Below are 14933 nucleotides of genomic sequence, written 5' to 3'. Positions count from 1 at the left end.
GCAGAGGGTTGTGGTGGAGGGAGTGCATTTGGATTGGAGGGCTGTGACTAGTGGTGTCCCACAGGGATCAGTTCTGGGACCTCTACTTTTTGTGATACTTATTAATGACTTAGATGAGGGGGTGGAAGGGTGGGTTAGCAAGTTTGCAGATGACACAAAGATCGGTGGTGTTGTGGATAGTGTGGAGGGCTGTCGAAGCTTGCAGAGGGATATTGATAGGATGCAGAGCTGGACTGACAAGTGGCAGATGGAGTTCAATCCAGAGAAGTGTGAGGTAGTACACTTTGGAAGGACAAACTCCAAGGTGGAGTACAAGGTAAATGGCAGGATTCTGGGCAATGTAGAGGAGCAGAGGGATCTGGGGGTTCATATCCACAGATCACTGAAAGTTGCCTCACAGGTAGATAGGGTAGTTAAGAAAGCTTATGGGATGTTAGCTTTCATAAATCCTAGGATTGAGTTTAAGAGCCGTGAAGTAAGGATGCAGCTTTACTAAACTCTGGTAAGGCCACACTTAGAGTACTGTGTCTAGTTCTGGTCGCCTCATTATAGGAAGGACGTGGAGGCGTTGGAAAGGGTGCAGAGGAGATTTACCAGGATGCTGCCTGGATTAGAAAGTATGGATTATGAGGAGAGACTAAAGGAGCTAGGGCTGTTCTCATTGGAGAGGAGGAGGATGAGGGGAGACATGATAGAGGTATACAAGATATTAAGAGGAATAGATAGAGTGGACAGCCAGTCCCTCTTTCCCAGGGCACCAATGCTCAAAACAAGAGGACATGACTTTAAGGTAATGGGTGGGAAATTCAAGGGAGATGTCAGAGGGAGGTTTTTCACCCAGAGAGTGGTTGGTGCATGGAATGCGCTGCCTGGGGTGGTGGTAGAGGCTGATACATTGGTCGAGTTCAAGAAATTGTTAGATAAGCATATGGAGGAATTCAAGTTAGAGGGATATGTGGGAGGAAGGGGTTAGATAGTCTTAGGTGTGGTTTGAAGGGCGGCACAACATGGTGGGCCGAAGGGTCTGTATTGTGCTGTATTGTTCTATGGTTCTACGGTTCTATGGCAAATCAGTTCTATGGTTTGTGGTCAAATTTTGTTTGATTCCACTCAAATTGCCTTCTGATATTTTATTCCATTGGAGCTGCAATTTGAATGTATATTGTGGTTTTATTTCTTCGGGTATATCTTAATACTCTTCTTTGCCTTACTGTTAAAGTGGTTTTCTGTATGGTTGAAGAAGAAAAATTACAATAATAAATTTGACAAATGATTCACTAGTGAATGATACTTGGAATCCTTATGTGGCAAAGCATCATTTCAAATACTAAATGAGCATCTTGACTGTCCGCAAGTTCTGATTCATGTAAAATTCTTTGTCATAACTTTTTCCCTGACAATATTTTGGATTGTTACATTTGTGTTTTTAACATTCTGCTCAAGATGAAATAGGAGATAATACTCCATAAAATGCCTTGAAAAAACACTTGTCATTTTGATAAATGGTCTCGCAAAAATGCTTGTGTGATTTAATTATCTATTAAGATAAAATGTGATCTCAGCTGACAATATACAGTGCAGATAACTGGTTTTAACTCTTTGAAAGGAAACATTGACCTAGTTAATGAATCAGATTTTACATATTCATTGTTTTTCTTCCTCACCCTTACAAAATGTATGCTATTGCAAACAATAAAAGGTTGCTGCAAAGTATAAATGCAAGCACGGTAGTGTAGAGGGCAGACACGGTAGTGCAGAGGACAGACACGGTAGTGTAGAACGCAGGCACGGTAGTGTAGCGGTTAGCATAACGCTATTATAGCACCAGCGACCCGGGTTCAATTCCGGCCGCTGTCCATAAGGAGTTTGTACATTCTCCCCGTGTCTGCGTGGGTTTCCTCTGGGTGCTCCAGTTTTCTCCCACATTCCAAAGACGTACGGGTTAGGAAGCTGTGGGCATGCTATGTTGGCGCAGGAAGCGTGGCGACAATTGCAGGCTGCCCCCAGAACACCCTAACGCAAAAGATGCATTTCACTGTGTGTTTCGATGTACATGTGACTAATAAAGATATCTCATCTATTGTGCCTCAGTAATAAAACCATAAAAAATTAACAAATGATGGCAGCTAATGATAGATACGAGTAGTCTTCTGAGACTTTAACTTTCATGCCCCAGTTGTAGTCTCTTCCCAGAGCTGACAAAGATACTCTCATTACTCTGCAGTAGAAATTAAACATGTCCTTACATTGTGGGTTAGCTCAAAGTATTTCTGACAGGCCAGCTGGTAATGCATCCCCTTGACTAAATCCAGAATCTGTAGGGGGAGAAAAAGAGAGACATTGAGAAAACTGGAGTCATGCATGGCAATAATAAGCTTTTAAGAACTGCATAATGGCTTTGTAAATGTAGCAATCACACACCAGTAAGAAACAAAATACACATACATTTGCTACAAGATCTTTCTGACACATTCTACCTTTTAGCTGAAACCCAACCACAACTAACAGATTTAATCTCGTGGAGATGGCAGATAAATAGAGTAAGAACAGTGTGGGATTTCTAGTATTCCTATGATTCTAATAAATTCATTCTCACGGAGGCTGAACAGAACAAGGAATGAATGGTCCCAGTCTGAGCAGCTATTACCAACGTCACCATAGTTCTTGTTATTCACTCTTTCCTAATTCAAGATAAACTTAATCTATTTGCTTGATATAAAGTGCCACCCTGATCAGTTTTCTGCAACAGCTGCTGAGAACTGAAAAGTTGTGCCTTTATTATGCAGCTTAACAGAATTTCCATTCACTTTTCACCAATGAAATGCATTCCAAATTAGTGAAATAAGGATATAATCATTCTCCTAGAAATTTCTGAACATTTGTTGATGTTCCTTATTGGTAATGTTTATTGGTATCAAATACAAGCACTGTTAGGATTTCTAACAACTGGTCTCTGTCATTGAATATCAATGTATAGATAGGTATTGACAGGTGTCTCTGCCAATGTCACTTAGCAGGAGATCAAGGCAAATTGCATTGTTAAAACTCGATAACACAGCAGCTGTGAAAAGGCTCAGTTAACAATTCACTTTTCATCCTCTGACATCATTGTTACTGTGGTTTCCTTTGATGTGGCTGCCTTAAATTAACTGAGAAGATTTTAATGCAAGTATTAGCCAACAAAGATGCCTAAAGCTGTGAAATTATTTAAGTATTTGACCTGTCTGTGCTTTCCTTTGGAGGCTGAATAGCAACCAAATAAAATCCATCATAGGACAGAATGTCACATGCCCATGAGGGGAATAAAACCAGCTATTGTTTTATGTTTAATAAAGTGGAGATAAAATAAAACAAATTTCACGCCTCTCCCTTATTCTGTGTGATGCTAATGCCCTGAAGACTCTTTTTGGTCTGCAGTTGTGCCACTAAATTAAGACATGAGCATTGCATTCCCGTCAAAGCCTCTGGACTACAAACACAGGGAGGCATAAATGTCAACAGTCATTTCAAACATCATTCATTATATGCTGTAGGGCTGTGTTGTAAGGACAAGGAAAATGAAGAAATTCTTATAGGAGGAGAAACAAAGAAGCTTCCGTTTATCTAACACGTTAAGCCTACACAAGTGGTCGCAACTGAAAATAGAAATGAATGGGCAGTCTATTCAAGAATGTAACTTCCCCTTTTGACTGACTCTCATGTACAAGTGTGATTTGTTTGCACCAAACACCTTTTTGTGACTAACACAGATAAAGATGCATCTAGAAATTCCCAATAAAGAGCTAATTCACGGAAGGTAGAACATGAATCTCAAATGTCTTACAAGATTCCTAATTTCCAGCATAGTCCTGAAGTCATGTACATCCACAAGGAGGAAAAGGGAAAGAATGGATAATCATTTCTCGTCTTGTCATGGAATCAAGTCCCATCCCAGAGCCTTCAGCACAGTCTAGTCTGATGCTCCCAGAGCAGTACTGAGGGTGTTGCATTGTGGATGAACTATTAAACCGGGCCATCACAGCCATGTCAGATGAACAGATTGGAAAGCCACTATTAGGAGGTACGGCAAAGAAATTTTCTGCGGTGTCCTGCCCCAAGATATTCTAAGTAACATCATTAAAACAGATTACCTAGTCATTATCATGCTGTTTGTGGGATCCTGCTGTTCATAAATTAGTTGCCAGTTGGTTACCTTATAATGAATACATTTCAAAAGAAGTGCTTCTGAGAGCATGAAAGGTGGTATGTGAATACATGTTTTAATTGGTCAACTTGTTAATCCTTTTCTGAGTGACACCAGGAGGAACTCAATTGCTGATCATTTACCGGCCACCACAAGTTGGCAGTTTATAAGACAATGTAAGAATTTAAAAATATAATCCTTAAAAGTCTCCAACAACATTATCTGTAGGAATGAGTCTCTGTACTTTTAATGGTATAGAGGAGAAAATTGGTGGAGAAAATTAAATTGGAAAGAGGAAAAATGGCTTTGACAATTACAGATTTGGATGGGATCGTTATAATACAAAACCCCATTGGATTTCAAAATGTTTGCCATCTCCAGATTAGTTGGGAGCTGTCTCAGTTTATTCTGTAACATGGTCAGCAGCCCAACCACTGGGAATCAAATTTGATAGTGCTGGCGGAGTACACCTGACTTAAATGATAATTATTCTGTCAAAAGTGCAACCCAATAATAATAACTGCCATCTCCAATGTGAATTTTCAGGGAAGGAGCCACCAGTACTTCCATCTTGCCATTTACAAGACTTATAGAAACTTTTTGATCTTAGTGCATGCAGTTAATATTTTATAATGTGCAGCAGTAGGCTTTTTTTTAAATACATGAAGACTACGACAATGAGCAACAACACCTGATGTATCATTCTAACCTTCCAGAATGCAGCGATGATCTGAAATGAGGGGCTTTTCTATTGTGCAAATTAGGAGAGGTTGGTGTGGAGGGGGGTTCACCTTGTCTGGTCAGATTGGCACTAAAACAAAATCATGACTCTTATTTTGCTGAATGTGGGAATTTATCAGACTTTTATACATCTTAAGTATTGGCCTAGATTTTACTGCCAAAATAACAACTGGTTTAAAGACTTGCTGTTACAGTGTACATCATTCATGAACTTGTGGCACTCTGCAGTTAACCTCATGAAACAACAGTTCACCCTCAATCTTCCCCCTGTGCTTCATGATGTTGCTGCATTTGCACATTAAGTTCCTATTAACTTCAGTGCAGAAAGTTAGGGATACTACACAACAGCAAAAGAATAAAATTCAACATGGAAACCATCAGGTAATTGATTTTATACAAATAAATAGTGTTAAAAACCAAAAGAAAGAGTTGGTGAGAGTTGGGGTCTGATGAGAATTTTCTCCTTCAAACAGCAAGTGATGGTGGGTCAAGTGTTCATTTTACATATGAAATTAATAGATTTTTTGCAACCTAAAGCTATAGGACAAATTGGACATATAAAGTTAGGTAAGATCAGCCAGGAACTCAAATAGCAGAATAAGATCGAGGGTTTGTTCTTAAATTCCTGACTGCACAAATTTTTTCAAGCTGAAGGCTTGAGAAAATGTCTAATTAACGGGGCACAATGTGAGATGAGCCACTCCAGCAAGATCTGAGACAGTTTTAGGTAGTTTTAGTAATTATTTATCTGTAGAGACACACGCACACGCGCATGCCCGCGCACACACACGCATGCGCGCGCACACACACGCATGCGCGCGCACACACACACACACGCACACTTTTTTTCAGGAAGAGATTTTATTTAGAGATGTGATTTGGTTCACGTTTCCAATGTCATCACTAAGACCCCATTTACTTCTTCCACCCTAGCACTATCTGACTCCAGTGCTCAGGCCACTTGTTGCTGAAACAATCACCTACATCTGTTATGTATAGATTGATGGTGGGGAACTTATTTCCTGGGAGGACCACGATGACAATCAGAATCACTTCAGAAGGGCCTTTCAAGTGAATGCTGAAGTCATAACCTCACCAAGAGATCCTCACTGCTACCATTCTGACTGCACTCTTGGAATCCAGAGGTGGAGCACAATTCCAGTTCTGCTGGGAAATCTGCCCACAGAACCTGTGTTGAAACTCCATTCATCCATTAAATGCAGATGAACAATTCAGGTAAGTTTCAGCTGATTTACGTTGTCTTGTATTGATTGTGAGCATTATGTAATTAAGAAGAAAGTAATTAGATGATAGATAATTAAGTTAAAGATATGAATTGTTTTTATTGTTTAAGACTATTCATGTCATTAAGTGCTTAAACATTGTCAATTGTACCACTAACCTCAGTTTATGAACATCTATCACTTTGATAAGCCTGAATGTGTGGCTTCACAGGCTGTCAAGGCCTTTCCGAGGCCAAGGCTGGCCAGTTATGGTGGGAAGGTGCCACACTGTGCAGCCACTTGCCAATCAGAAGTCAGCTTCAGGAACTTGCTCCAGGTAAGGTTACATAAGAGATAGGGAAGCAGAGGTGGCTCACCTCTCACTCTGGCATAACGGACAGGAACATTGTGCAGCCTGGATGTGCCTTTGGGACAGATGATGTGCATCACTGATCTACACTGAACTATTTCAATAAACAAGTGGCTGGTCTCTGTGAACTCAAAGACACTTAAAGCTCTGTCACCACAGCCAAACCTGCACCAAGTCCCATTCAATCATCAACCGAGGATCACTGATCTACAACCTCTCCCAATTAAATAAAGGCTCTATTCTAAAATGTCATTCTTGCATTGGCAACCCTACCATCCTCTCCCCCAAAGTCTCACCCCTCACTACCTCTGTATTCTTCCCCAGCCCTGCAACCATCTGAGTTATCTGCCCTTCTGACCATCTCCACTTTTTTTAAATCACCCTGTCAGATGTATCCAGGCCTTCATCAGCCAAGAGCTTTGGCTCTAGAATTCCCTTCCCTTCCCAAAATGCTCTGTCCTGGTTGTCTCAACTAGTCAGTCACCACTGACAAATTGATTTATTGGACTATTACTGTAATGGCCTTAATTAAGTCCTATTCATTTATAAATAGGCAAATTTTCCATCTTTATAGCAATAATGTTTTTCTCCCTAACCTAAGTAATTTATACTCCACCTGCCCCAAATAGTTGATGAATATTACAAGGTGGAAAGGCTTAACATTAATGGTGACTGTGTGATTGCTGGATTATTGTAAAAATCAAACTGGTTCACAAATGTCCTTCAAAAAAAAAGGAAATATGCTGCTTTACCCACTTTGGACTCCTTTTAGCTCCACATCCTCAGTGATGGTTCACTCTTACTCGGCTTTGGGATATAGTTTGTCAAGTCACTCAATTAACAAATATTTTAAAAATGTTCTGACTTCTCAGCATCATCTTAGACTTGGGAACTGCATACAGCAAAGGCACTGCCAAATCAGCTGATCTCACAAAATCTTCCTCAACAATATTTTGAGAATTGTGTCAATATTGGGAAAGCTGTTCTATTGGCTTGGCAAGCAATGGCTTGACCAAGTCACACTTCTAGAAAGATATCCTGAAGTGAATTTCCCTGATTCTGCCATCACTATTCCAGAGTTTAAACCAAAAATGGGTGTTATACAGTCAGGGTTGGGGATGGGTATGTTGGTCAGAGTACCAAGAGAACTTTCTCCTCTGTTCTCCTTTGAACATAACATCTCTTTCAATGTCCAAATGAACAGCGAGACTAAGTTTATGGTCTCTACTAAAGATAGCCCTCCACTTACACACAGTACTGAGGGATTGCTACTTTAAGTGTCAACCTGGATGATGCATAGAAGGCCCCATATGAGAATTAAACTGAGTCAAAGAAACGTCAATAATTTCACCAGTCAAAGTAAAATATGTTGCTTTTGATGATAGCTCAACAATCAAATCACCGACTCTCAACCAGAAATCTGGGCTCCTGAGTTTCTTGTTTCTTAATGATGATTGAGTAGAAAGCTTAGCAATGGCCAAATTGTTAAGCATTCCATTCATAGGAAGGAAAATTTGAGAGGAAAAATAAACAGATTAATGTTGCTGAATTCATGGGCCTTGCTCTCCTGGTTAAGGGCAATACTTGCAAGATCTTGTGGATGAGATCAGTCTTTCTATCCAAGCTGAAGGGGTATCACTGGGATACATAGCACCTACACATGTACTGAAGGGAGATGCACGTAGCAAGGAGGAAGATGGGGTGAAATTATTTTCCACTATCAACATGAAAACAACAAGTGAAATTTAAAACAAGGGAATCAGTTCTTGGCCCTCATTTATGATTTATATTAATGACCTAAAGGAGGGAGCAGAGTGTAATGTATCCAAGATTGCAGATGACAAGAAAATAGGCGGAAGGTCATGTTGTGATGAGGATATTGTGACTATGCAACAGGGTATAGACAGATTGAGTGAGTGGACACAAGCTTGGTGAATGGAGTTTATTGTGGGAAAGTGTGAGCTCATGCACTTCAGTGGGAGGGATCAAAAGGCAGATTGTTATCTAATTGGAAAGAGATCGCAAAGGAGTGAAACACAGAGGAATCTAGGTGTTCTTGAGTATGAATCATAGCAATGCAGCAAGTAGTTTGGAAGGCAGCAAGTATATTGGCCTTTAGACATAGACATAGAACATTACAGCACAGTACAGGCCTTCGGCCCACAATGTTGTGCTGACAGTTTATCCTGCTCTAAGATCTATCTAACCCTTCCCTCCCACATAGCCCTCCATTTCTCTATCATTCATGTGTCTATCTAAGAGTTTCTTAAATGTCCCTAATGTATCTACCCCCACAACCTCTGCTGGCAGTGCATTGCACGCATCTACCACTCTCTGTGTAAGAAACTTAACTCTGACGTCCCCCTTATACCTTCCTCCAATCACCTTAAAATGATGCCCCCTCGTGCTAGCCATTGTCACCCTGGGAGAAAGTCTCTGACTGTCCACTCGATCCATGCCTCTTGTCATCCTGTACACCTCTTTCAAGTCACCTCTCATCCTCCTCCTCTCCAAAGAGAAAAGTCCTAGCTCACTCAACCTATCCTCATAAGACATGCTCTCCAATCCAGGCAGCATCCTGGTAAATCTCCTCTGCACCCTCTCTAAAGCTTCCAAATCCTTCCTATAATTTATTACAAAGGACTGGAAATATAGAAATAGGGAAGTTTTGTTACAGTGGACAGGGTTCTGTGTGGTCACATCTGGAATATTTTGCACAGTTTTAGTCTTCTTACCCAAGGATATGGTAGCATTGGAGGCAGCTCACAGGACATTCACCATACTAATTCCTGGAATGAGAAGACTGTTTTATCAAGAGAGCTAAACAAAGGTCTGTATTCTTTGGTATTTAGAAGAATGAAGGGTGATCTTACTGAAACGTACGAGATCCTAAGGGGGCTTGACGAAGTAGGTGTTGAGATGTTTTCACTAGGGGAAGTCTTGAACAAGGGGACATCACTCCAAGATAAGCGGCCAGTCATTTAACAGAAATTACTTCTCACAGAGGAATGTGGAGGCTAGATCAATAGAAATATTCAAAGTGGAGGTAAATACATTTTTGAAAAACAGGGGAATTGGAGGCAATTGAGATCTGGCACAGAAGAGGAGTTGAGGCCTGGAATGGATTGGCCAAGATCATGTTGAACGGCAGGGCTGGCTTCAGGAGCCTGGCGACCTACTCCTGCTCCTATTTTTGTGTGTTCTCGTGTTTACTGAATCAGATTGTTCTGTCCAACTGATCCATGCTAGTGTTTATGCTCCACATGAGCACAGATTGTTTTTGATTTTTAAAAAAAATTAAAAAAACTAAAATAATATCTTCTATTGTTCTGCAGCTCGGTTGCATCTGTACATTAAAACTGGATCAACTGTAATTGGCACTACATGTTGATCTGACCAAAGGAATACTTTGATAAATGTCAGAGATGATAATCAGCAATGAAAATTCATTCCAACTGTGGAGGCAGATGTAATAAAATTATGCTGATAAAAAGCCCCTTGCCTTTTCTTCTAAGATAAGGCTACCACAACTCATTTTATGCTTCCTAAGGGAGAAAGAAAATCCCAGAGGCATTTATGATGAAATACATTTATTCCATCCATTCTCCCATACACACCTGGGGATCTGTTGGTTTGCTGCTAATTATTTTTGAAGGATTGAGCCTGTTATTGCTTTTCAGGGTCGTCAAGCAGCAGGATGTGTAAGAAACATCTGTCCGTTCACCATAGTTCTAAGCTTTCTCTTACAAGATTCTCAGTATTTGTGTTAAAAAAGATCAGCTGTGCCTCCTCTTAAGATAATTAGCAGCAGAATTTGCCACAATAGGGCAGTCATGGCAGCATTAAATGAACCTCTTGCACTTTAAGTTTGAATTTATTAATTTAATTGAATCCTTTCCAATAATGGTGGTAGGAACAGGATATTTTTTTTATTATTATTCATTGAAGGGATGTGGGCTTCCCAGACTGAGCTGCCTATTTGAATCGCAGCAGTCTTGATGTGTGGGTATAACCACAAAGCTGGTAAAGAGGAAGTTCCAGGATTTTGACCCAGTGACAGTGAAGGAACAATGATATATTTCCTAGTCAGGATGTGTGGCTTGGAGGGCAACTTCCGGGGGGTGTTGTCCCCCGTGCTTTTGCTGCCCTTAACCTTCCAGCTGGTAGAGGTCGTGATTTGGAAGCTGCTGTCGAAGGAGTCTTGGTGAGTTGCTACAGTGCTTCCTGTAGAGGGTACAAACTGCTGCTACCGTGCATCAGTGGTGGAGTGAGTGAGTGAATGAATGGTTGTGGATGGGCTGCCTATCAAGCAGGCCACTTGATAGTGACAACAAATGCACCATAGAAAGCATCCTATCTGGATGTATCATGGCTTGGTACAGCAACCGCTCTGCCCAGGACTGCAAGAAACTGCAGAGAGTTCTGGACACAGCCCAGCACATCACGGACACCAGCCTCCCCTCCTTGGACTCTGTCTTTACCTCTCGCTGTCTTGGTGAAGCAGCCAGCATAATCAAAGACCCCACCCACCCGGGACGTTCTCTCTTCTCTCCTCTTCCATCGGGTGGGAGATACAGGAGCCTGAAGGCTCATACCACCAGACTTCTACCCCACTGTATTAAGACTATTGAACAGTTCCCTTACACAATGAGATGGACTATGACCTCACGATCTACCTTGTTGTGACCTCGCACCTTATTGCACTGCACTTTCTCTGTAGCTGTGACACTTTACTCTGTACTGTTATTGTTTTTACCTGTACTACACCAATGCACTCTGTACTGACTCAATGTAACTGCACTGTGTAATGAATTGACCTGTATACAGTCGGTTTGTAAGACAAGCTTTTCACTGTACCTCGGTGCAAGTGACAATAAACCAATACCAATATGTCCTGTATCGTGTCAAGCTTCTTGAGTGTTGCTGAAGCTGCTCTCATCCAGGCAAGTGGAGAGTGTTCCATCACACTCCTGACTTGAGCCTTGTAGATGGTGGACAGACTTTTGAGAGTGATGAGGTGAGTTACTTGCTGCAGGATTCCTACTCCAAACAGGAACAGGCCATTCAACTCCTTGATTCAGCTTCACAAATCATTTTGATCATTATTGGTCATCTTAATTCCAAGTGCCTACATTGGCTCCATAACCATTAATACCCTTCTTTAACAAAATCATATTATGTTTGATCTTTCCAACTGACCCACAGCTTCAGTAGCTTTGGATGATGTTCCATATTTCTTCCCTCCTTTAAGTGAAGAACTGCTTTTTGACATCACCACTTAACTGCTGAGTTTCAATTTCATTATTCTCCTTGTTAGATGAAAGAGTTCAGCTCTTTTCACCTTATCACTTCCTTTTGTTATCTTAAACACCACAATTAGCTCATCCCTTAAACTGCAGCACTCAAGGGACAGTGTTTCATCACAGAGCTATAGAGCAATACAGCATAGAAACAGGCCCATCAGCCCAACTCATCCATGCTGAACAAAGTGCCAAACTGAGTTATTGCCTGCATTTGGCCCATATCCCCTTAAACCTTTCCTATCCATGCAACTGTCCAAATGCCTTTTGAATGTCGGAATTGTGCCCACTTCTACCACTTCCTCTGGCAGCTAGTTCAATATGCTCACCACCCTCTCTGTGGAAAAAGTTGCTCCTTCAGGTCTTTTTTAAATCTTTCTCCTCTGACTTTAAATCTATGTCCTCTAGTTTTGGCAGTAACATGACCTCCCAAGTCCTATAGTCAATATTCTGACCCATGAAGGCAAGCGTGCCAAACGCCTTCTTCACGGGCCTGTCTACCCACGTCTCCACTTTCAAGGAATTAAGTACCTGTACCTCTGGGACCCTCTGTTCTACAACACTCCCCAGGGCCCGACCAATTATTGTGTATCTGAGAGGAAAGAACTCTGACCAAATTAACCATTGTGGGACAATCTTAACCATTCCAATGACAATGGAAGTGACAATGGTCACTTTCACTTAAACTCAGAAGGGCGAAGTATTTTCCCCAATCTTCACCACTTTGCCCAATGACTGTCACCAAGTCAACTTAGTGTGGGCTGAAGCCATAACTAGAATATGGCCACAACTGAGAACGGAGTGTGGTGATGAGACAAAGTAAAGCAATAGAGGGCTTCAGTCTAGCCGCAAGATTTGGCTTCAAAACTTCACAGCAGTGTGTGCTACATGCAAAGGATATACAGTATCAAATAATAGTAAATAAGGCAGACATATATAAAATCCTCAGCCTATTGGTTATGAAGTGGGATCACTTACCTGATTTATTCCTGCAAGTGGAATCTTATAGGACTGCAGCTTTGCCTTTAGTAGCTCAGGATCACTGTGCCGAAATGGACAGCCTAAAGAGAAAAGCAATGCAGAAAGAATAGCTGTTAAAGCATCAGAAGCCTATGCTCTCTCAGATGCTGGATGGAAGAAATCCCATGGCACTACTTTAACTAGCAGCAAAGTTCTTCTCAATGTCCCAGCTAAAATTTATCCACAACTACATCACTATAAGAGATTGCTCAGACATTATAACATTGCATTCTCTGGGATGGCAAAGTGACAGCTGTGTTTCCATTGTCACAAAAAGCAGAATATATATGAAGGCTCATTCAGAAAGCCAGGAGGCATGGGATCCAGGGAAGCTTGGCTACGTGGATTCAGAATTGGCTCCCCCCATAGAAGACAGAGGGTGGTGGTAGATGGAGCACATTCTGCCTGGAGGTTGGTGACCTGCAGGGATCTGGTCTGGGACCCCTGCTCTTTGTGATTTTTATAAATAACTTGGACGAGGATGTGGAAGGGTGGGTAAGTAAGTTTGCAGATGACAAAAATCTTGGTGGTGTTGTGGATAGTGTAGAAGGTTGCTGTAGGTTACAACAGGACATTGATAGGATGCAGAGCTGGGCTGAGAAGTGGCAGATGGAGTTCAACCTGGACAAGTGTGAAGTGATACACCTTGGAAGATCGTATTTGAAGGCAGAATACAAGGTTAATGGCAGGACTCTTAGCAGTGTGAAGGAACAGAGGGATCTTGGGGTCCACATTCATAGATCCCTCAAAGTTGTCGCGCAGGTTGATAGGGTTGTTAAGAAGGTGTATGGTGTTTTGGGCTTCATTATTTGGGGTATTGAGTTCAAGAGCCGCAAGGTAATGTTGCAGCTCTATAAAACTCTGGTTAGTCCACACTTGGAGTATTGTGTTCAGTTCTGGTCACCTCATTATAGGAAGGATGTGGAAGCTTTAGAGAGGGTGCAGAGGAGATTTACTAGGATGCTGCCTGGGTTGGAGAGAATGTCTTATGAGGATAGGTTGAGCGAATTAGGCCTTTTCTCTTTGGAGTGAAGGAGGATGAGAGGTGACTTGGAGGAAAGTATAGGGTGGATGTCAGAGGTTAAGTTTTTTTTTTACACAGAGAGTGGTGGGTGCGTGGAACGCACTGCTGGCAGAGGTGGTGGAGGCAGATACATTAGGGACATTTAAGAGACTCTCAGATAGGCACATGGATGACAGAAAAATGGAGGGCTATGTGGGAGGGAAGGGTTAGATAGACCTTACAGCAGGATAAAATGTCGGCACAACATTGTGGGCCGAAGGGCCTGTACTGCGTTGTAATGTTCGATATTAGAGGTACTGAAGTGGAATGGGATATTTGAGGTCACAAATGTTTCTCTATCAAAGAAAAGTTTGCTTGCTTAGGCATTCTACTAAATTCTCTCCAACTTTCCAGTCTCTAAGCATTTAGCTGGTGCCACAATGCCATCAGTCTGCCATTGGTAAGTGGAGTGCTCTCTCATGACAAATGATAGCCACTGTATTATTTCATTGGTAGCTCAACTTAGCTACGGTGTTTGCACTTTTAATATCAGCACCAATCCCAACTGAAGCAGTAAATAATTCCCAATATTTCTGCAAAACTGCAACATAAATTAAAGAACTACATGAGGTCAACACAATGATTGGATATAACTTTACTAAATGACCTTTTTCCATTAGATTTGCTAAAAGATTCATAATCCAAGATCTTCTCAGAGTCTGGCCTTAGGAGATGAAGGTGAAGTATGGGACCAAATAAGGTAGGTAGGGTGGGCAGATAGGAACAGTGGGGGGAGGGGACATAGTGGGAGGAGTGTGTGGGCGATAGGCAGATGAAGTAGGCAGAGGAAAGAAACCAGGTGATCGGGGGCTGGGTGTGTGCAGGAGGAATTAGGTAGATCAGGAGTAGAGTGGAAAGAGACAGAGGGGGAGCATTTACCCGAAAATGGAAAATTCAGTGTTCATGCTGTCAGATTGTAGATTACCCAGGTGGAATATGAAGCGTTGTTCCTCGAATTTGCACTTGGTCTCACCCTGGTAGTGGAGGAGGCTGAGGACAGACAGGTCATTGTGGGAATGGGGAGGGAAATTAA

The 14933-nt window shown here is 41.7% G+C and overlaps 1 protein-coding gene across 1 annotated transcript in view; it reads right to left on the bottom strand.

Moving 5' to 3' along the window:
- The window catches only part of prim2 (DNA primase subunit 2), a 230504-nt gene that overhangs the window by 12834 nt on the left and 202737 nt on the right, over positions 1 to 14933 (bottom strand). Inside the window, exons 11-12 of the mRNA XM_052024624.1 lie at positions 12796 to 12878; positions 2247 to 2315 (exon numbers count right to left, since the gene is read on the bottom strand). Coding sequence (XP_051880584.1) covers positions 2247 to 2315; positions 12796 to 12878 — 152 coding nt within the window. The remainder of the gene's footprint in view (positions 1 to 2246; positions 2316 to 12795; positions 12879 to 14933) is intronic.

This window comes from Pristis pectinata, chromosome 10 (genome assembly GCF_009764475.1).
Source record: "Pristis pectinata isolate sPriPec2 chromosome 10, sPriPec2.1.pri, whole genome shotgun sequence".
Classification (NCBI taxonomy): Eukaryota; Metazoa; Chordata; class Chondrichthyes; order Rhinopristiformes; family Pristidae; genus Pristis; species Pristis pectinata.
The sequence above is the reverse complement of the archived record's forward strand: the minus strand, read 5'-3'. Positions and strand labels throughout refer to the sequence as shown.